The 24049-nt window shown below is 46.9% G+C and overlaps 1 protein-coding gene across 3 annotated transcripts in view; it reads right to left on the reverse strand.

Annotated features, from left to right (window-relative positions):
* The window catches only part of MIB2 (mindbomb E3 ubiquitin protein ligase 2), a 92952-nt gene that overhangs the window by 37277 nt on the left and 31626 nt on the right, over window positions 1-24049 (reverse strand). For all 3 annotated transcript variants that reach the window (XM_019511712.1, XM_019511710.1, XM_019511711.1), the window contains exon 3: window positions 22708-22879. In XM_019511712.1, coding sequence (XP_019367257.1) covers window positions 22708-22879 — 172 coding nt within the window. The remainder of the gene's footprint in view (window positions 1-22707; window positions 22880-24049) is intronic.

The following is a 24049-nucleotide window of genomic DNA, read 5'->3' on the forward strand; positions in this document are numbered from 1 at the left end:
GCAAGCCAAGGAGGCAACCAGCTGTGCTTTGCAGACATGCACCAAATGACTGACCACTTGCCCCAACTCCCCCAGAAACACTTACTATTTGTGTCACAGTAGCACCAAAATGCCCCCCTGAGATCATGCCCCCAAGCACCAGTGGAAATATGCCCAAGAACAGTCCCTGCCACTGGGAGATTCCAATCCAACTGGACACACAATAGGAGGGAAGGGAAAATGGAGTCGAGTGACTTGGCCAAGGTCACACAGCAAGTCAGTGGCAGAGCCAAGACGGCTGGCTCCAAAATCAGTGCCCTCTCTGTCAGGCCATGCTATTGCTGTTGCAGCTCCAGGAACTGAACCCAGGGGTCTAGGCTAACACAGTGAAAACACCAAATGTCTAAAAACTTGCTTGTAAAATGTACAAAATTTCCTGCAATACCTGCCTACCAAAATGTAGTGTCTTTCATTGTATTTATATTTCCAGAAGTGCCATACTCTTCACAGATGAAGTGCAATAAAGAGGTAAGAAATAGTTTGATGAGAGGCTGTGGCCTCTTCCTGGGGCCTAGACAAAGTAAATCCTGGACTTTTACTCGAGAAGCCTGCCTACGTTTTTTCCACTCTTGGGTCCATGGGGTTGCCCTGTTATCTTTTCAGAAGCCAGATCCAAATACACATCATAAACGCTGAGGGGGGAAATCCAAAGCTCTCTGCAGTCAGTGGGGACTTTGGCACAGACCTTATTTGCTCTGCTTTCTTATTGGGTATTGTTAGCGTAACAATAATTTGGATTTTGGGGAACACTGGATTTTGGGGGAGCATTAAATCTGCAGCTGAATACAAGGCATGACCTGTGGCCTAGCAAAGTTGCTGACCACAAAGCAGAATGATAGCTAAGCCAGCCATTTGCTTATGCTAAGTAAACATTTTAACTGTGTAAACCATTTTCTGAGAAAAAAGCAGCAAGCGGAACAAGATAAGATACAGGGGTCCAAAAAGGGTGGGGATGGCACAACACGGGACAGAAAAAACAAACTGGAATGTGGAAGATAACATGTAACCAAGATGAACATATGCAAAAGGGTGGACAGTAATTGGTAAAGAAACCTTCAGAGTTTGCCCATTGACTGAAAGAAGAGGGTTCATGGCCCTGGGGGCATGATCTCAGGGGGGCATTTTGGTGCTACTGTGACACAAATAGGCAATTCCATGCTAACGAAGCAAACAGTAAACAGAGGTGGAGCTTGAGATGGGAGGAGAAATGGGTGGACTAGAAGGCAGGAGGGAGGCAGAGTGAATGTTAATGAGTATAAACCAAAGTGTATAAATGTAGGAAGAATCTATTGTTCCAGACTGCTCCCTGTATTCTGTCAGTGTGGGAGCTCGCCCAAAGCTGTCTCCATTCTGAATAAAGCTGTTGCAAGCAATGTGTGCTGGTGTTTGCTCCCTGCTCTGCTCTGGCTAATGAGTAACAGGATCCACAGGAAACTGGACCATCATCTCCCTAGTCGTTGGGCACCGCATGGAGCCAGGGTCTAACAGGTATCCTAAGCAATTAGTGACGAAGATGGTGAAGGGTTCTGTTAGCTCCCTGGGAACCAGATTATTTACCAGCCTGTTCCGCACAAGCCAGGGGGAGACATGTAACCACTTAACTGAATAGTATACAAACCATCCTGATAACAGGCTGAATAGCCAATTTCCAATCTCATGTGCTAACCAGGTCCCACATTTTAGTTATTAAATGCTGTCTTTTGCATGATGGTTGTTTGTGCTCAACTGTTCTGACTCATTAGTGGTCGGACATGTCATTAGGGCTGGAAATTGTTGTGCGCTGCAGTCAAAGGGGTATTAAAGAGATGATGTCACCAAAAAAAGGTCATGTGGCTTGCAATCTGTTCCCGCAGATTGTTGTCAAATTGTGTTAATGTTCCTGAGAATGATATTTTAAATAAATAAATAAATAAAAAAAAACCCCAAGAACTGTTCTTCTACAGCCACAGATGGAAGAAGAGCCCAACTTAGCAATCTGGCCTCAGGGCACATGTATGAAGGGGGCTTCAGAATATTTTTCATTTGTGATACTTAAATATGTTCCCCCCATAGCTGAATTAGTTTAGGTCAAAATGGGCTTAACTTAGGCACAGAAGCTGTCCAAGCATTAGACTAAAAAACAGCAGCCTGATGCGCAAACCCAGAGCAAAAGAAAATGACCCCAAAAGGGTTGGATACAAAATATGAAAAGCGAAGGAGTTCTCAGGCAGAGGCTGCCGCAGCTCCCTGGGCTTGGGCACTGCAGCACAGACCGAAGGTGAAGCAGAAGGACGCCAGACAATATCTGGAGATTGCACACTGAAGTCCTGCACTCAGACTGCTGAAAGGGCTTGTCTCTCCTCTTTCCACCAAGAGCCAAGCGTCAGCTCTGAGCAGAACCTGCATTTCACACTTAACTGCTCACAGAGGAAATAATCACATCACAGAGCATCAGGTTATGCAGCCTAGCCCCCGAGTACTGGTAAAAGACAGCTCCTGAGAGAACATCCTCATGCTTTGGCCAAATTTACTGCCATCCCCCTTGGCACAGAAAGCCCTCTCTCTATCAGATCTTGTCATTAAGAGGTTGTTCTCTGCGCCTACCCCTTAATTTACTTCCTGGCATTTACTTCTTGGGTAGTGGAACTGAGACACCTGCCTAATGCTCTGTGCCATTGCCCTGCTGCCCCAATGCAGAATTGATGGGCCACTTTCCTTAGGCAAAGGCCCAGAATAGCACATAGCTAAGTTTTAAGGCAGGACTGGCACCAGCAGTGGCGGCTGGTCTGAGCCCTCCAATGCTCCTGAGTCTTTTCTGCTCTCAGAAGGGCAAACCCCAGCTTTTATACTTGGTCTCAGCCATGGCTGAGACTCTCCATCTACTATTGAGGACTTCCATGAGGGACTGCCCCATTATATTAGAAAACAGGCAAACGTCACCTGGTTTATTTTAGAAGAAAAGGGAACACAGTGTAAGGGACCAGAGAAACAGGCGCCAGATTTAGCAGTGAACATATTGTAACCCACATGGCATTTTCATTTCTCTCCCCATTTGGGCTTGTTCCCACTCTGACAGTTGAGTCAGGCCACAGGGGAAAGAAGCACAAGAACTTCAAGCCATGTCAGCTACAAAGATACATCCATCAAAAAACCACAAAATGCCTAGCTTCAACCTAGTCCTGCAGCATAAACACTAGAAGAATGGCACAAAATGACACAGGATGTACTGGAGATAAGGATCTGGAGAGCTGAGTGAAAGGAGTTTGCAAAGGAGCTGGCTCCAGACACGAGGTCTTGCTTTTGTTCACTGTTTTGAATGTTCAGATGCTCTCCTTCTCTCCCTTCCTATCTGCCTGAAAATGCTCTCTAGCCATTCACTGGGGGCATTCCCTCCAACTCAAAGAGCTTACCTAGAAATGCCCTACAGTAGTGGTGCTCAACACTTTGGCCCTGCAGGCTGGATCAGAGCCCATGCACCAGGATCAGGGCTCCACGTAGCTCCTATGTGCTGGAACTGGGGCCCTGCACTACCTTTGAACACTGAGCTTGGGGCCCTGGGGCCCCACACCGTCTTGCCCAGTAGAAGTGCCCAGTGCCCCACATGTTGAGATTGGGCCCCATGCACCTGTGGGAGTCCCACAGATTGGAAGACCTGGTGCTGGGGGACCAGATCTGGCCTGCCTGAGAAATACAGCATGGTGGACTGTACCAGTCTGTGCATCCAGATTTTTTTTAAATACATCAGCCTACACACAGTATTACCCACATGCAAACGTCTACAGCTTGCTTAATGGGTACACAGGCTTGTTTACAGGTACATAAACCAAAATGACTTCCCTTTCCCTATTTTTTTCAGTTAAAGGCTGCATAACATCCATTAACCTCAATAATTTAATCATGAAGCCGGGCAGAGAAAAACCAGACAGTTCGTTCTACGGTTCCAGGCTGACTCACAGCAATCACCATGATTTTGATAAACACATTTCATTCAGCACTCCCTGGCTGCAGCCAGAAGGGGATTTGGAAGCGATTACTGACATATTCAATTTTGTAGCACGCAACAGCAATACAATAACCACACACCACACCGGCTGCCAACAGCCTTAGTCCTTCTTCCCCTCTGTGCAGCTACACTGCTTGAGAAGGGGCTTATCTGCTGCATTTACACCTCTTCAGCAAGGACTTTACACCTCAGAGACTGTTCTGCATGTTCCAGCTCTCCAGCAGCTAGCCAATTCTTGGCCCTCACCAGGAGCACCCCAGGACTTCCTTTCTGCATGGGATATACCCACCCACATGTGCACAACGTCTTGCCCATGTCTCACACACATAGACGCATGACAGCATTTTACTTTGCTATTAAGCCACCCAAGCTTTTGCATGGCACTTCGCATTAGCAGGTCTCAAAGGACTTTAAAGGAAGGTCAGCACCAGCCCCACTTCACAGACAGGGACATGGAGTCACCAAGAGATGAACCAACCAGCCCAATGTCAACCAGCAGGTCACAGGCAGGCTAGGCCCAGTCTACTCAGGGCCAAATTAACTCTTTTGTGGGCTCTAGGCAAACAAAATCGTGAGCTCTGAGCCAGTCGAGACCCCCACCCCACCCCTACACTGCTGCCCATGGAGAGCAGGGGTCAGAGTCGCTGCTAGGAAGCGGCCGCCACAGTGACAAGGCCAATAGAGGGAGGTGGACAGGGCCATTTGTGTTGCCACCGTGGAGGGAAGAACTGTCCCCCCACAGCTCAGGGCCCTACACATGTGCCTGGCTTGCCTATGCATTAATCCAGCCCTAAGTCCACTGCTCTGTCCATACGCCTACCTCTTGCTAGATTTACTTGCCTTCCCGCTGTGCTTGCTAAAAGGCTTTTCTTGTGCCTTTAGCCTTCTGGGTCCCAGGCCCAATTTATGGGGGAAGGGGAGGGTAGGAAGATAAGAAACAGACGCCACACTACTTCCATGGCCCGATGCATCCATTATAGCTCAGGGCTGCTGCTTTGGACTGGGACAGCCTGCAAGAGCTCAGACATGGCCACCTTAGCTTCAGCAACATCCTGATTTGCATTTTCTTCCCAAAATAAGGAACTGTTAAACAGGAGGCACTTGCTACCATGGGCTTGCCTCCAGTTCTGAGCCCTGAAGGAGGAGGTAGTTGAAAGATTACTGGCGGAGTTATTTTTGCTGTGCTAAAAAAAGTCTGACAATTGCAGTCTTTCCATTGCCCCCCAGGAAGGCAGGAGCAGGCCCTAAAGCACAGGGTCAAAGAGCCAGCTGTGGGGTTGGGAGAAGTGGGCAGGGCTCCCAGATATTCTCTAGGATTGATTGAAAACAATGACATCTCTTCTTCTTCAGAATAAACGCTTCAAAAATTAATGTGCAGAAACAGTCCAACCATACCTACTGGAGTTACCAGAGTGAATCAGCAGCACAGGGGGGTGGGTGGGACTGCCTCATTTATTCCAGTGGGTGTTGATTCAGAAGGCAGCTGTAGCGATCAATGTTCTGGCCTGGAACTGAATACTGGGCCTGGAACCTTTAAAGCTAAAAGCCTGAGTCTCGGTACGTTTAAATCACAAGACAGGCCTGTAGCTGGGGGCAGCCATTGCTTTGTAAAAGGGTACATTCAGGGCTCAGTTTGCCCACCATTTAGGGCTTTTGTAATCTGATAAAACTCTTTTATTAATACAAGCTAGAGGGGAGAAAACATGCATCTGTGGACTGTCCGCCTAATGGAGAGATCAGATCTTGCAAAATCGTGCAAGAGCTGGTAAATGGTTTTTGGAGGATAACGTATGCCTTTTAAGCTTCCCTGAGTCTCTCAGGCAGGAAATAAATGTATTGATTGTAAATGGAATAACTATTTGATATTCAAGAAGTAACTTGGGGGAGGAGCGGGCAGACCACTGTCCCAGCTGAATGAAAAACACCGGTCAATTTCTGGACGGCAAATGATATTACCTGCTGTCGATTTCTGATCCTTGTGTAATACATCACAGCCGCAGGGTATTGATAGCTCTCAGGGAACAGATCACACAGGCAGGCAAACAAGAGAAGACAAGGCACAGCAGAACATTTTAAAAGCAGTGGACTCAGCTTGGTTCTGAAAACAGGCGACTACCTGAAAGGCGTATTTTATCTGAACTGGCTGTGTTAGCCCAAACCCCCACTTTGCAGTCTCTCTCCAAAATCAATTCCAGATGGAGAGTGTTCTTGAACATGCTGTAGGGCTGCAGTGATGTACATAAGCTGCCTTTATTTTTATGGCATATTAATGTGCTAGGAATAATCCAAATGCCCGGGAGAGAATGTCAAGTGATATTTTGTTACTCATCCTTTAAACATGACGATTAGCACTAAGCATGGGCTAAGGATTTCTTAGCACAGCTCACTCTTGCTTGCAGTTTGTTTACATAATTCCAGGAAAAAAAAAGGAGATAAATCAATTCTGAAATGGAAAGAGAAAACACCATTCTTTTCCTTAAAAATTAATAAAACTTTGGATACACATATGACAAAAATGTCTACGAATCTTAGTGCAGCTGGTGATGTCAGCTTGAAGGAAGAACAAAAGCATCTGAATAGCTGAAAAAGCTAATCAGAAAAAGGGAATTACGTGGCAAAAATGAGATACTGCCCTCCACCCTCCCCATAAGTAACCTGCATTCGTCCTTAGTGCTCCCTTGCAAGTAGGGGAAGAATGCACCCTAGCTAACAAGTAATTTGACAATAACAATCAAAGATGGAGACAAACACAAATAGAATATTATTTTGCTGGCTCAGCTCTCTACCCAGCTATGTGCTTTTGCTTCACACTCAACCTCTGTCTTTAAGATGTAGTTTCATCAGGTGCTGCAGGCCCCAAACCTAGATGGTTTTATTTTGTATAAAAACAAAATTCTCTTCTGTATTTTTGTCCTGAGAGATCACAGGACAGGCATTGTGGCACCATGCTAGCATATGAGAAGTTGAACTGTCTTGACTATGCTAGGCTGTTTTTGGACTGGCCGTTTCCAACAGGTATGGCTGTACTAGTGGCATGACTGTGGATATAGCATAGACAGAGCTCAATGGGATCCAGGCATTTTCACCTCCTTGTTGTCCAGTGCAAAATTAGGCAACATGTTAATAAGCACCCAAGTCTTCTAATCATAAATAGGGCTGCACCTATTAACAAATTAGAGGTTAGAAACATCTTTGAGTCATCGCGGACACTGCACCCTTGCCTGGCCTATTTCTACTGTCTGTGCTGGGTAGAGTACAAAAAACCTCATCCTTCCTAAGATAACAGGAATTTTGCTGAGTTCAATAGGAGCAGAGTGTAATAACCCTGGTGAACGAAGAGCTTACGGGGAAAGATAAAGCAGACAAATCTTTCCCCTTTATAAATCTAAAATGTTATTAGTGGCACAAGGAAGGAATACATTTGAAATGTATAGATCCATACTGACGAGCGAGGTAAGCAGCTACAATTTGAATGACCCCAATAAACCAGATCTGACTGTGTACTTTTCAAATCTGTATTCATTGTGCAGTGGAGGGTTTTCTCTCCTCCTTCAGTATTGTCCAGTCCTTTAAAAGACACAGCAAAACTAGTGAAAGTAACATATTGCTAATGATGGAAGTGCTGAAAGCAAGGTGAAGAGAGAAAAAAAAGAGGGGAGATGAAGGTGGGGAACTAAATGTGTGAGGTGAAGAGCAGGTTTCACCGTCTCAGAGGACTGCACAAAACACTGCTTACTACAGCTCTCTGCCCTGAAGCTCAGAGCTGGCGCGGTGTAAGTACTGTGGAGCAGAGGTTGTTCTGGGAAATAAAAAGGCACCATTTTTATTCACTAGTGGAGTAATAAAACATGCAAGCTGTCACTCATCTTTCCCATCAATGCTGGCCTACAACATAACCATTTGCAGACTCTCAACTGGATTCTTTTTGTGACCTTGATTTCATTTATTTTGTTTATGCAGTAAGTTGAATAGATAGACGATACTATCCAGATGTCCAGGCCAAATCAGGTACCTAGAGGACTACCTGGTAAGAACAGTGCTAGCAATTAATTATAGGCTAAGACTGCAGGCAGAAGTTTGACCTCAATTAAAAAAAGGCAGCTGGTTGCACTTGTTTGATACTAGATTACGCAAAACATTTGCAAATGCTTTCCTGTAAATGTTTCTCTATCAGTCTGCAATCGAACCTATATCTCAAAAACATTTATTTCTACAAGATTGTTAAGGACTGACAAGTGAGGATTTGGAAATGGACTGGGTAAAACCCTACTTCTTGTGAATCACATATACATGTAATAGTGCTAACACTGTGTGGCACTTCCCAATACCCTTAAAAGGATCTCAGAGCACCCTGATTGAAAATCACTACTGTAGACTAATTTGCATCAGTTACTGATCAGGTGACAGATATAGAATGCTGTTGCTTTTCCTCTGTAAGATAATTATCATCTTTCTTTTATGCAAGTTCTATGATTATTGTAGCCCTGATTACTCGAGGAAGCCATAACAGAGTATGGCTCTGTTATAACCCAAACAGGAATGGACTGTTTTTGAAAAGCCCACAACTGCTTTACCTCCAAAAAGAAGAACAGATCTGAGATTAAGCCACTAAGCTCTGACTCCTGACATGTCAGTTCAGTTTCTGGCTTTGCAGCAGACCCACTGTGTGACTCCAAGAAAATCTCTCCCCACCATCATGCATCTGTAAATGCCTGACTTGACTATTCTGATGATAGCCTCTCTGGGGCACAGACTGTCTTTTGCTGTGTATATGCAGAGCCAACAAAAATGCTGCCCCAACCTCAGCTGGAGCCTCTGGAATCTACTGCAATACAAATAAATACCAACGCATCTAAGACCGTTGCATCCAAAGTCTCTTCTGTCCACCAGGCCAAGCTGAAAATCATAGATTTCATAGACATTAGGGCTGGAAGGGACCTTGGAAGATCTTTGAGTCCAGCCCCCTGCCTAAGGGCCAGGAAGTCAGCTGGAGTCATAGGATCCCAGCAAGATAAGCATCCAAATTTCTCTTGAAGGCATTCAATGTGGGTGCTTGAACCACCTCTGATGGCAGGCTATTCCAGACCTTGGGGTCTCAGACAGTAAAGAAATTCTTCCTTATGTCCAGCCCGAAACGGTCTTGCTGGAGTTTATAACCATTCGACCTCGTCACCTCTTGGGGTGCTCTAGTGAACAAATGTTCCCCCAGATCCTGATGGTCACCCCTGATAAACTTATAGGTGGCCATCAGATCACCCCTGAGCCTGAGCTTTTCCAGGCTGAACAGCCCCATAGCTCTCAGCCTGTCATCATAAGGTCTGTTTTCCTGACCTCTGATCATGCGCATGGCTCTCCTCTGGACTCTCTCAAGCTTCTCCACATCCCTTTTGAATTGTGGAGCCCAAAACTGGACACAGTACTCCAGCTGCAGCCTCACCAATCAAACCCAAACTCCCAGCCATGCAGAACCATTCTGGACTATCTGCTAAAGTCCCAAAGTAGCCCTGTACTCAAGGAGAAAAAGTGAGTAGGTGAAATAATGAATAAATGATTCCAGGTATAAAAGATAGCTAACAAACAACAGGATATACACAGCACGCCCTGCTTTCCCACCCTCAGTAACAATGTGGAAAGCAGCAGCAGCAGAGAGAGAGAGAGAGAGAGAGAGAGATTGTAAAGCCTGCTGAAGTAAATGGGAGTACTTCCATTGACGTCAGTGAGCTCCGAATTAGGCCCTCAGGCCATTTGCTTCTGCAAGCAAACGCATATGACAGACCTCTTCTTCCCCATCATTTGTAAAGTTCACTCTGCTCCATCAGTATCTTTTCCTGGCCACACTCCTGTATCACTGCACCTGCCATCATGCCCACTGCTGGTTCACGTGTCTCAGATGGCTCACTCACCTTCCCTACCTCTGATGCATCACTTCCATTAAATGCCCCTGGCTCTCACCTTGAGCCTGCTGGCACTGCTCCAAACTGGACTTTATTAGGCTCTGCCTAGCCTTTTTCTGCTCCTTTAATCTTCAGTGTAAGAGAACTCATTATCTGCAGAGAACAAGGATTGGAAAGCCAGCACCAAAACCCTGGATTTATAGCTCGGCTGGCAGCGCTGCTTGCAGATTTGCAGCCTCTGAATAGAAGGCGAGCAGGCTTTCTCCCTGCACACAACTGTGATGAGAAGCTCTAAACAGCGAACCAGCCTGAGCCAGGCCAAACCCTTTAGCATTTTGCTTGTTGGACTATGCAAGGGCTCCCCAGTCACTGCTCAGCCATTGAGTACATCCACTATCACTTCATCCAGCTGAAAACTGAAAAAGATCAGGAACGAAATCAAGACCTTGGAGGAAAATGATCCATTTATCCCTTCAATCTAAGAATAAGGCATCATTCTTAGATTGAAAAATAATGGCTGAAAGATTCAGGAGAGAGTATTTGCTAACATGACTATTGTAGTTCCATACATGTATTATCATGTATAATGATATTTATGTTACAGTGGGGCTCAGTGGCCCAATGCAATTGTCCCATTGTGCAAGACACTGCATGAAAACACAGCAAAGCACTACCCTGCCCCGCAGCCCCTACAGGCCAAGCTGACCAGGCAAAGGAACTGCCAGTGTCCTTCCTTGCCTGCTGGGGAGCTAAGGCATAGAGAGATGCAGAGACTTGCCCAAGGTGACACAGAGAGTCTGTGGGAAAGCCAGAATTAATCCCAAATCTTCTGAGTCTCAGTCCTGTGCATGAAAGAATATCCCCTGACCCTTCACACCTTCGCAAAAAAAAAAAGAATACTTCCAGCCATGCAAAACTAACCAGCCAGACAAATGAGTTCACAGCATCATAGCATCTAATGAAGCTTGTGTTCTGTGTATCTACTTTGGTTAGTCTATAAGGTGCAGATCTAGCCTGTCTTATACTTGACTTCACACTAATATGGCTAACTACCTCTCACAGGAGTTCAGAGTCAAGCACTCCACCCGTGATATGAGCCCGAGTGACAAGATCATCCATGGCTAGAGCAGAGACAGTGGCAGTTGAAAGCCCAAAGACATTTAGCTTTCAGTACATCCAATAGCAAACCTCTGGGTAGGAATCACCGGGTACCAGCCAGTGCCTGAGGAAGAATATCGGACATGATGTACCAAGTCTCTGATCTGTTTGGATACCCACCACCTCCAAGATTTCATACCACCACCAGGAATAAACCCAAAAAGAGATCCTTGAGTGAGCTGAACAGACTGGTACTAAAAGCAGCAGTTTGGAAGGATGATTTTGCAGTAGGATGGGGTGCTTTAAATCATCAGTTCAAATGATATCTACTGTATCATCTACTGTTCAAATCATGATATATACTGTATCATCATAATACAGTATATATTTAGTGATTTAGAACACGCTGGGAATTTGTGAAACTAATTTGAAGACTTGCGTTACAGCAATGTTAGATTCAAATGTCTTCATGAACTCTATAATAAATGCAAGGGCTGATTTTTCCTTTAAAGGTCAGTAGTAGCAGGGCAACTTGTTTGAATTCTAACATGCTGCTAGAGGACACAAAACATTGAAAATTAAGTCCTTGATTCAGCAAACACTGAGGCATGCATGTAACTCTACTCATACATATCATCTCGTGATTTCACTGCCTCCTAATGAGAAACCCAGGGAAAGTTTTCTCGAGTTTTCTTTTGGTCCCTGCAGGGGTAGACAAATATGTAAGCCATCTTTGTTCAGAGCCTGTATGGCAAACTCTTTGGCTGTGGCCTCGTATCCTTCTGGGACACTTGCTACGCAGCCAGGCTGGATCACTGGTCTCCTGTACAGGCTGTACACACTGCTTGATACAGTGCAACATTAAACCCCACACCAAATACCTGATGCAAGTGGTGGGAAAGAAAGTCAACCTGCAAATGTCAGCTCTGCGTTAGCTGGCCATAAGAAGCAAACAGTGACTGGTCAGCAGTTGCAGCAAGAGTTCAGTGGAATTCAACCCATTTTCTTTCAGTGGTAGTTATGGTGAAGACCCTTAATCATAAGCTCAGGGCTAGGATAATAGGCAAGGCATCATTAAAATATCTGGCTTTAGCCTGTATTTACAGGCTTCTCTCTGGTAAACATCATATTGTACCTCTTTCCTTCCAGGCTGTGGCTTGCACTATGGGATTCCCCCCAAATCCCAGAGGAGGTAGGGTAATATAGCCCTACCTGTTTTATTGATGGGGAACACACATCCCACTTGTTCCTTGGATAAGTTGCTCCTGTGTTTGTCCCAGAATTAAAAAACCCCAGGACTGGCATGTACACACATCAGCCTTCAAATCGGGATTTAGTGAGTGGCTGAATGCAGGGCGACTTCTTGTGCCGCTGATTTAATAATGCAATCCCAGGATAACTGTACAGATATACTTTGCAATATCCTGGGATAAACTATTACTACTTGTTATCCAGAAAACTTTTTTAGGATTCATCCCAGGATAGCTGACATAGATATGTCCTGGAACAAAGTCACTTATCCCAGGATAAATACTATGTCTGTCTGCAGCCTAAAACACAGAAAAATAAATGGCTTGGCCAAAGTCATACAGGGAACCCAAGCAAAGCTAGGGATTGAACCAACATCTCTTGAGGTTCAGTGCTGTATCTACTAGATCGTCCCATCCCTCCTCAGAGGAGTTTCACAATTATACACTGGGGTTCAGGTTCAAGACTGCATGATCTGCAGCTAGCAGGCACAGGCACACAAACACACACAACAAAACTGCCTTGAGTCCACATCCTCCAAGCAAGCCCTCACTATTTTTAATGCAGAGTCTCATCTCAGTTTCAACTGATCTGCTTGAAATTGTTTTCTCTTATGGGAAATTCCTTAGAAGGGGAGTGGTGGAGGGTAAATTGCCAAAAGCAGCGGGGAAGAAAATAGCACTGATTGGGTGGGGTGGAGAGTGGAGGTAAAACAGCTGGAAAACAGCCCTAGAATATCTGTCTGGAACTAAGAGCTCTATTTACAGCACATATAAGCAGAACACTGAAAGCCACATTACGCCAGTGTGCTACAGGCCAAGGACAAGATAGCACATGCCCAGGGAGGTTCCTGTCAACAGGTGCAAAAGCAAGTAAGAGCCAAATGCCATTGTAACATTGGGGAAAAGGGGAGAAGTGGCAGCAGGTCATTCAACCCTGCATTGAAAACCCAGTTAGGACCACTGAAACTCTAGGACAAAGGTTTCTTTGTCTCTTGGTCCCAAGTTCCTTTTGCATGCAATCTGCTTTGGGGGTTTTCTTACAACCACAGTGAGCTTGGGTTGGTACGGAGGCACGCAGTTGTGTTATGAAAAGTAACACACAGAAAAACACTAGTGCATGCACCTTTATACCGGTAGAAGGTGTGCACACACTTTACCCCCATGTGTTTTGGATTCAATATTTATAGCAAGATAAAAACTGTGCATAGACAGAACTTTACAAGTTAATTGCTGGACCTTGGGGACTAAAACACAAGGCCAGAAGGTTTGTTAATTAAAGGGAAGTTAGGACTCCGTGCTATTATCTGTGCAATGAAAAGCAGTGGCGGCCCCATACTGCAAGGTCAGGTGCTGATTGCAAACCTGCAGATGCTGGCGACAGATGTTCAGAGCCATGGCTTTCATTGACTCTAGTGTATCAGACAGCATCAGAAACACTTGGAGTTGGATGCAGCTTTTAAGTTTCCAAAGTGAGCTCAGGCTGCTAAGTCCTACCCCTTGAAATAGGCTCAGAATAAAGAAAAAAACCCATCTGTACCTCCCCTGTACAGGCCGCATAAGCCAGTCAGGAGAGGGCAGCTGTGCTGTGTGCTGGGGGAGATGGGAAGCTGGAGTGAAATTAATAAGGAGGTGGCATAAACAGACTGCCACAAAAAAAGGAAGGCGAATATAGTGAAACCAAAACAGAAGACACTATGTGGCAGCTCCCAGACGCAAAGAACCTTAAAAAGGGATGGGCTGGGTAGGATCTGGGGATGGCAGGGAGCAAATTCCTTCATCTAAATAAAAGCACCACCCTGGCTACCCTGATGCTGCTGCATTGGTGCCAGCCCCCTAACCCTGATCGGCTGGGCTTGTGTAAAGTGTTCCATTTTTCACACTGCCTTGGATACATTAGTGCAAAAGTCCCCAGTGCAGAGGCCCTGAATGTGTCCATGCCACAGCCTACTCTGAAGGAAGCTGGGGCATTGCAGTGCATGTGTGGGCATGAACTCCAGAGCACAGGAGTCAGGCAACTCTAGCTTTAGAGTGGGGCTGCATCCCGCTGTGCTTAGCTCCCGCAAAATGTCAACATTCAAATGCAGCTGGGTCCCTCATACACGGGCAGACAAGGATTTGATGCTTAAATAGTGTGAGCCACATCTGGCAGTGGTTACACAGAGTGGAGATTACAGGATGCTATGAGTCTGGGTGAACTCTCCCTCCCTCCTAAACGTTCATGCTAATTAACACCCAAGTGGGCTCCTTGCCCAACATTGCCTAAGGCTTGATAGCGCAGTGCTCGTGTGCCCCTGGGAGCTGTTCTTTTCCTAAACATTAATAACGAAAAGATACCCACCCCCTGCAGGACAAAGGAGATCAGAGTCTCTTAATCTTTGAGACAGAGCAATACCATCCGTCATATGCTATATATAAAAACCCTGCACAAGACCAAAATACACATTCACATAAAGCAGTTACAATTGCCTTTCAAAATGCAGCCTTGCAGGTCTCTGGAGAACTGCCAACCTTCTCTCTTCTACTTTATAGAGAGAGAGAGAGAAAGAGGAAGAAAACCCTATTCAAATGAATAATAGAAGCTGCTCACTTTCTACAGTGCCTATTTTCCCACCAGTACTGCTTAAGCTTCAGTGATTCATAAGTAGGCAAGTTTTCTTCTTCAGAGGGGATGTCGCATTGCCAGGGGAAGTGCCTGTGCAGGTCAGATCTCAGATGTTTAAGATAAATACTTTCTGCAGACAGTGTTCACATGTGATCTCTCTCTCTTTTAAAATCAGTTAGCTTCCCTTTTAGTCCTTCTATAATCAGGGCCTTCACTGCATTCTTAACATGGAGTAAGCCGCAGGGGCTGAATCATGAAAGTTACAAAATGACACTTATGTCAAAGCAAAACTGTACCTGCTCTTTCTTGCTACCAAATCAAAAACCTTTTCCTGGCACAATTATTTCAAATAGTTTGTCACTGCCCTACATGACACCTGCTGAACAAAAGCCATGTCCACTGCAGTTGTATTACAGTATCCTGATGGGAAGTGCAATCCAAAGCGAGACTGAAACAAGAAACATCCTGACCACCTGTTTCTCTTAACAGCCCAGTGGTTTGAAGAGTCACAGTATGTAGTTTTCATTCATCTTTAAAACTGCAGCCTTCCACAAACAGAAGCTCCCACTCGGTGTTTTTTGGATCTGCAGTTTCTCTGTCCCACGCAGACCTCACATTGCTACATTCAGCATCTCTGCCATTTTTCTAACAGCATGAAAATTAAATGAGTGACCTAGTTTCAAACACTTCCATCTTCTTCCTACCCCCCCGCCAAGTAGACTTCAGAAACCTTTGTCACAGCCCCACAGGTTGGGGCTGTGCCCCTTTTTGTTATTTGTTCCTTATCTGGAAAATAGTGTTCAGGCTAACATGCAGATGATTTAGTTTGCTGAGGGTTTAACATGGTGTCCACATCTGCGGTGTCCACGGTAGGGAGTGGCTTTGGTGGGCAGGGATCACGAGGCAGTGACAGTGCAGGGCCAGAGCCCAGGTCACAGCCACAACGTACACCCTGCACATCCCTGTGATGGGAGCTGGTTCTGTGGGTAAGGGCGTGGGGGCAGCGCTTCAAGGCCGTGCCCTGGGCCCTCTGCTGTTACTGCCCTGCAATCTGGCCCCAGCCCCAGCCAGCCCATCCTGCTCCTGGATGCCACTACCCATCTGCCTGCAGCCCCATCCCATTCACCTGGCCAAGCGCATCCTGCCTGTGGGGGTCCTGGACCAGTCTCCATGGAGATCCTGCCTACCTGCCCGTCTGCTCCATCTGGTACCTCCAGTAGTGAGTGGGGCGGTGGATGAGCTGGGGTGCCCTGGCAGCAGAGCTGGGTCTAGTGATGCTGGAGACACTAGGGGTGGCAGCTGGAAGGAGTCGCTGCTGTGGGGGCTGCTGGGAAGCAGAGTCCAGCTGCTGAGCTGCCCCTGACCTACTGTGTACCCCTGGGTGGTGGGTGGGAGCAGTTGCACATGCCATGGCCCAGGCTCTCCCACACATCTGGGCTGGGCAGGGCTGAGGGACCTGCCATAGGCTGGACAGAATCCCTTGGCAAGCCAGAACTGGCACACAAGATGTATTTTGCCCACCCCTATACCACAGGGAGGATATGGGTTGAAAACAAGTCCCCCTTTCCTGGGATGAACTAGACTCCCATGCTAAAAGCAATATGTACAGCAGGTCCTGTGAGCCATCAAATTTAGCTCTAGGGCAGGGGTGGCCAATTATTTGGGCTGGAGGGCCACTTAATAAGTTTTGGTGAGCTGTTGAGGGGCACACGCATGCCCATGCACATAGAAATACACACGGAGACAAACATACATGCCACAGATATGCACACATGTGCAAACATACATGTGCATGCACACAGACACAAGTGCACAAGCTCCCTGCAGCTCTCCCTGTACCCCACTCCCTTGCCCCAAGTCCCCAGGGCAGGAGCCACACCAGCCATGCCCATGTGTCAAAGTGGCATTCAGGAACACAATACAGCACCGGCCCGGTCCAACTGCATGCCAGGGACTCAGAATGGAGCGGGGGAGGGGAACTGGCAGGAAGAAGGGGCCTGGGAGCCCCAAGTTATCTGGGCATGGCCAGGCTGGTGCTGTGTGGTGTTACCCACTTCTCTCTGCACCCCCTCCCCTGCCCTGAGTCCTCGGCAAGTGGCTGGGCCAAGCTGGTACTGCACTGTATTCCCACAAACCGCTTTGGGCTAGTTGGGCACAGCTGGAGCAGCTCCTGCCTGATCCGGCCACATGCCAGGGACTCAGCAGGATGGGCCAGGCTGAGACAGGAGTGGCTGCCTGGCCACTGGAGCCAGAGCTGCTGCTGCAGCCAGCTATAGCACAGGGAAGGGAGAAGGGCAAGAAGTATCAAAAGTCAGGGCAGCTGTGGGCCTGATACGTTCTCCTTCAAAGGAGCAGCCACGGGCTGGAGAGAATCTCTTGGCAGGCCAGATTTGGCCTGCAGAATGTATTTTGCCCACCCCTGTTCTACTGGATGGCTGGTTCAACCTTCCCCACAGTATTCAGAGAAAGCAAGCTCATGAAAGGCAACATGAAGCAATGCCTTTTCTCCTTCAAAAGCCTCTGAATGAAGCTGTAAGTGGGACTTCATAGAGTCTTAAGACCTGTGAAGGGGTGGATATCACAGGGGTGGATGTCACCCGCACAGATCTAACAAGAGCTACAGGAAAGTACCATTATCTTTCCCTATGTTGAAGTTGGTCTTTTACGTTCTCGTACACCTGCTGAGTCTCAAATTGGGCCATAAGCCTGCAGTGGGGCTCAACTATATGAGATTCACTACAGGTCTGGTGCCTTGAACTGTAAGGTTTGGAGCAGGGACTGTGCTGTACTTGGGGATTTTACGTCACTCAACACAATGGAGGCCCCTATCTGGATTGGATTTTGGTAAGCAGCCGCAATGGGAATTATAAAAAAAAAAAGGCCCATGCTTTGATCCTAGAAGCAGGGCCAAAATCTTTACTAAAAGAAAAAAAAATGGTCAAGGGGGAAGAGAATAAACATTTTAATTACTGTTCTCTCGTCCTTCACTTTGTCCTTATGTGACCACAACCGGCTGTCCTTAGAGAGGACAGTGGTATTTTTTTAAAAAGCAGAACAACGCTGGAAGGTGGAAGAGGAACAGACTTGCCACAGAATTACTGAGTCTCTGCCAATTGATGCCTGCAAGAACTGTTTGAATTTGCGATTCCCTGACCTTGGTAGCATCTCTTGTAATTGCTTCCTCACAAACCCAATCCCACTGACTCAGGTCTATGGGAACTCTGCTGCTGGCTTCAATAAGATCTGCCCCTTAAATATTTAACAGGTGGATATGAATCTTGTGAAAAAAAGTCACTCTTCATAACAGATATCCCCCAGGAAGGCATTTCTCATCACACAAAAGGGTTGCAAGTGCCTGAATGGGACCTTTGGGAGGAGGATGAATGGCCTATTAAGAAGGAAGCCTGGAAAAATTAAAAGTAATATAAAAGCCTGAGCTGTAGAGCTCCTGAGCAGTAGCAGCAGGTTTCCTAGGGTAGCAGTCTGGGCAGGAAGTGCCATGTGATCCTACTGCTAGATGTACCAGTCATCAGCAGATGGAGTTCCTATAGCAAAGCAAGCTCCTCAGCCTTGCCCATGGGTGGAGCTGCTTGCAAGCAACTCCACACAGGGACACACTCATGTCACAGTAACAGCGACTTGTTTCTGCTTGCTGTGCTTGCACATATAGCACAAATGCAGGCAAACCTACAGGCACCAAACTGATGCGACTAGCAGCCGCCTGCTGTGTCCCCCTGCCGAGATCGGTATGTTTTTCTAAAGTATTTTCCTTAGGCTCTCCTCTGGGTGCCGCACAGAGATTTAAAGCAGCCTAAATAGCTAGGCATTGTAAAATGCCTTTCAAACTAAATGGCTGGAAAAGCCCCTCACAAACCTGCTGTGAAGTCAGCCTTGCATGTGCTTCTCATGCTACCTGCCAGTCACGCACAAATTTTGGGTCCCCTTCCAAAATGCAGCCCTGGGAGCATATCCTAGTGCCATGTCCCTCCCCAGCCAGGTCCTGCACCTTACTACTCAAAAAATATGAGCTTGGGAACTGCCACCCTGGATCAGGCCAGGAACCCTGTTAATCCAGTGTACTGGCTTCAGCAGAAGCTAGGCACAGTCACACTAGCCCTGAGTAAGGCACAAGTATTTAACAGTGAGAAGAATGAATCATTTGAGCACTTCAAATTGAGGAAGGAGCTACTTCCTACACATCCTACTGGTGGGTTTGCCATGTGGATGCCTGTCCCACAATCATGGGTTATACGCTTCTGAAGTTCCCTTTGTACTAAAAGGTGCTGGCAAGGCTCAGCCTTGCTCCTTCTCATCAGCAAGGCATCTTTCCCCAAAAGGCTGAGCAACCAATACCTCAGAGTGTAGGAGAGTGAACACAGGAGGAAAACTGAATACGAGGCACTGCTGTCACCAGTGAACACCATTCCACTCTAATGCTACGCAGTCACCCCTTAGAGGATGCTGCTGGCAAAATTAAATTACACAGACTCTTCTTCTTCAATCCTTGGCAAGACTGACTCCAGCAAGACCAGGAAATTAAATTCACTCAATGCTCTGTTACAAAGCCAGTCTAGAAGAAAAAATGTATGGACAAACAACAGTTGCAGGAACAGATAAAAGAAAACCTCTGGACTCAAACCTAGGAAAATTCTAGGACATTCTGGGGAAGGAAACAAGTCTAGACAGGTTACAAAATAGCTCCCCTCTACCCCCAGTCCCCAATCAAAGTAACAGGGTCGGTTCATGTACTACCTGCAAACCTAACCCCTCCCTGCATTATCCAGCTAAAGGTATCCAGCCACACCAGACATGAACACCAGGTTCATCTACTTTGCTGGCACAACTCCAGGCTGCTGTCTTCACGCAGACATTATGTGCACCACAGCCCAGTTGCACAGCAGCTCTGCACTTCTCAAACTCCAGTCACCTCAGAAGGGCAGATCGCTCCACGCACGTCCGTACAGGGAGACTTGCTGAGAAAACCACCCAACCATCCTCACTTTGGAGAGGGGTTATTCTTGGCTGCTTCCATTAGGGTTGGAAAGGTTGGCACAGCAGGGCAGCTGTCCAAAACAATGCAGCACTGCACAGTGTGAGCAGCTGTGCCCTGCACAATCTTTGCAAAAGCTGGCAAATTGGATTGCTGAAGCTGACATGCGTTGCCACGGCCACTTACAATAATTGTTCATTTGACTCAGAGAGATTGCACAACTTAACAGCTAAGCCCCGAAATGCTCTGCTGAAAGGGATGAGTGAGTACAGCTCAGTAGTGTTCCAAGGGGCTAATTATAGCAATGTTGAGTAAGAGTGTTCAGCGGGAATCCCAAAGCTTGTTTCAGGATAAGATATCGCAGGACTGCCACATTAACAGGGTCCCAAGAAATGTTCTAAAGCCAAATGGGCAACACAAGCCTCAAGGCTCAGAAACCATTCCCTCCAAGAGAATACCAACTGGTATCATTTTGGTTAGTGCATTGTCAAGGTTGTCTATGTTGGCTCCAGCCTGTACACAAGAGCCCTTGCTGACTGCAGCAGGAGCTACCCACAAGGACAGCGCTGGACCAAGTGATGCACTGAGCCCACTGCACACTTGATATATAAATGCCAGAAAGAATTGATCTTGCAAAAAAAGCCCCATTATAATAATAAAAAACTCTGCACTGAGAAGAGAGAGAAAGACTTTGTAAACATGTCATAGAAGGTGAGCCACAGCAGCTGTCCCTGCAGGGGAAATCCTCACTCCTAAAGCCAAGAAGATTACAGGGTTCAAACACAGGTCAGACTGCCACCACCTTGGGCATGCTAAAAATCTCACAGCCCTGGTCTTTTCCAAGCTTTGCAATCTGGCAGACCAAGGCTGGCAGGGAGGTTGACCTAAGACTTGGGAGACCTGGGTTCATGCCCTGCTCTGCCACAGAATCCCATGGCACCTTGAGCAAGATCTCCTCTCTTCCACTCCCCGTTTTTAAAGTGGGGGTAACCACTGCTGTCCTGCCAGGGTAAGTGCACTAGTGATTGCAAAGTGCACTGATAACACGGAAAAGGAAGACCTTAGACACAATCACCTATGCTTTCGCTTCTCCACTGCCATAAACTCATGATCAGACCTTTTGGCACTCCTTACAAATTCTCTCTCTAAACACACACCATGCCGTGCCCTGCTGCCCTATGGCACTGCAACACAGCCATAAAGGGCTACCAGATCAGGACAGTGACTCCTCACAGCAATTCCATCCTAGTACAACAGACAAGAGCTGAGTAAATTCAGTGTCAGGTCTGGATCGCCACGTTCAGCCACTGCCAGTGCTGCAGGACTTGCAAAGGATGGCTAGGCTAGTTTGTGGGCAGGGAGACGACAGTAGGGACAGACTGAGGTTCTGAGTGAAACCTGGGCAGCCTGGGATTGCTGGGAAAAGAGGCTTTTCAGCCAGAAAGACCAAAAAGGGACAGTTTTTATGAAGACTGTGGCAAGTCCTTAGATGTCAAGAGCCCACATCCCATTGTAGAATTTCAGGCAGTGAAAATTACACAGGCAGTGTTTTCTATAGGTTAGAAAGAGGAAGGGTTGCGGGGAGGGTGGAAAATGGCAAAAGGCTGAGAACCAGAACTCCCAAATTCCCTTCCTGAATTACCTAAAACTATTTAAGGCTCAGTATCTCCTCCCCACAAATTGCCCAGCATTAAAGGGCCCAGGAAGGGGGGTAGACTCAATGATCTTCAGAGGTCGCTTCCAGCCCAAATGTCTATGAAATCCATGAAATTAGAGCAGCTCCAAGAGCTGTGCTGAAAAATGGCAGTGGGGGTCCTCTAGCTGATACACAAGACTGGAGACTGCTAGAGCAGTGGTTCTCAGCCTTGTTTCATACTGGGACCCATTTGCAAAAATCAATGGCTTGTCCCGACACCCACCCCCCACCAGCCCTGCCAATGCCTGGTCCACAGTCCCCTGCCCTACCACAGCCTTACCACCCAGCCACCTTCCCCCACTGCTGGCAGGCACCTGCCCTCCCCCCGCCACACACACACACTCACACTCTGCCTCCCCACCCTGACAATCTCCCAAGCCCAGACCCTCCAACCTCTGCTCCCCATACACTTACCTTCATCCAGCTGCTGGGGCTGCTCCCACGACCCTGCCTGGCTGCATGCTGGCCATGCCCCAAGCAGCTGCTTGCAGGCTGAAATGCTGCCACTATACAAGAGGAAACCTGCACTTTCCTGCACTTTTCTGACCCTTGCTCACGATCCTTTGAAACGTTCTTGTGACTCACTTTTGGGTAGTGACTGATGGGTTGAGAAACACTGTGCTGGAGCATGCTCCAACGTGCTGTATTTGCTCTGTGTTGGAGCAGTCTTGCTGCATATATATTGGTGCCCAAAGTGTCCATTAAACAGAGAGGTCACTGAAGTGACAGACAGGCTAAGGAAGGTTTCCAAAACAGTACAGCGAGCCAGTGACAGAGTTGGGAGCTGGCTCCCTGCAATAGCACGTTTAGCCCCAGCATCATCCCCAAGGACTGCTGCTGAAATCTGTGAATGGAAACAGTCTGGCACACATTTGGTTGCTTGATAAGTAAATGATCATGAAATATGTGGACATCGTTCCACAGACAGTATAAGCAGTCACCTCTGTAAATGCTAACAAGACAGCTCCTGCATGCAGTAGAGTTTATCTAAGGGCCCCTTGCTGTTAAAAAGGCAATGAAAACTATGGTCCTGATCCTGGAACTCCTAAACAAAGGGACAAGACAAAGCCTTGAACTAATCTACAGAGTAGCCCAAGTAGCTCCCAGTGAGTAGAGCATCTCAACGCAGTTAACTAGCTTCCGCCCAATGACTTACGGTCGTGAGTGTGCGGTCTCGTAGCGCTCGAAAGCATGTGAGAGGTCGTGCTTGTTGTTCATGTAGCACTGCGTGCACAGGTCGTAGTCAAAACACGCCTTGCATTTCCACCGCATTCCCCTGATCCCATGCTTCTTGCAGCAGTCGCAGATGATGTTGGGATGGCGCACACCTGAAACACACACACAACTCAGGCCCTGTTTCCATGTCAGGCAGGCAGATAGGATGGACTCAGCTCTGCTTGCAGGGATTCAAGGGGAAAAGAAAAAAATGCTGCTGTGATGCTTGCAGTTCAAAAAAGTATGTTCATGTGCAAGGAAATTTCAGGTTACTAAGACAGTTTGGTTAAATTTTCCTACCCACATCAGCCTAGGATAAGATTGTTAATGACATTATGCTATTTATTCCTTTAAATCATATGCCTTTAAGAGGTGGAGGGAGCCTGGGAACAAGAAAGCTATTTAAAATGTACAGAGGTTTTAGGAAGCCTTCCAAAGACACCAATCACTGTGGCTAAAAACAGATGTTGGATTTCTCCCAGAACAAAGCCTTTTATTCTGGGATCCTACAGATGTACAAGCCCATTGTCCCACTAAGTAACTGTGAAGTACTGAGATAACACTTCCTCCCCCCACAGGTTAATCAGGGCTAATTCAAGTTATTTACCATTCAAACTGTGTGTAAAGGGCTGTCTAGCACTTGTTTTAACATCGGACAATCAGACCTGGGATAAACCTGATGTCTGTTTTTAGCCTTAATGCTGCCAAGGTCTTTTGGCAGACTTCTAATCTTCTACCCAAGAACCCTGCCTGGTACTGCAGTATCTGAGTGTCTCAGTCTTCAGTGTATTTAACTGGACTTGGATCTGGACACCTCAAAACATTTCACAAGATGAACATCTTAGACAGCCCCCTGCATGAATGTGGTGTCCAACAAACACACAGCACTTAATCCATATATTGAGCAATAATACCAGACAGTGACTCCTAGATTTGGATGCCATACGAAGGACAGATCCTCACCTAGTTCAATGAAGTAGGCACTAGTCACCCATTGCAGCAATGGAGGTGTGAGGCATTAAAAGAGACTAAGGGAGGGACAGTGCATAGAAGCAGCTTTTAAGCTCCTCTGCCCCCTCGCTCCAGCCCCCATGAAGGTTTTGTTCAAACAAACCCCAGTTGATTTCCCAAGGCCACAGCTTTGAAATGTCAAAAAGCCAGGAGCAGCACATGCAAGAGGGAGGTCTCTACCTTCCCTTGCCAAATCAATTCCCTAATTTAATTAAAAGCAATTGAAATTGAGGCCACAAGTCTCTTGTTTCCCTCTCCCTTCATTCCTCTAC

Source organism: Gavialis gangeticus, unplaced genomic scaffold, assembly GCF_001723915.1.
Source record: "Gavialis gangeticus isolate Ggan-Ray unplaced genomic scaffold, GavGan_comp1, whole genome shotgun sequence".
Taxonomy (NCBI): domain Eukaryota; kingdom Metazoa; phylum Chordata; order Crocodylia; family Gavialidae; genus Gavialis; species Gavialis gangeticus.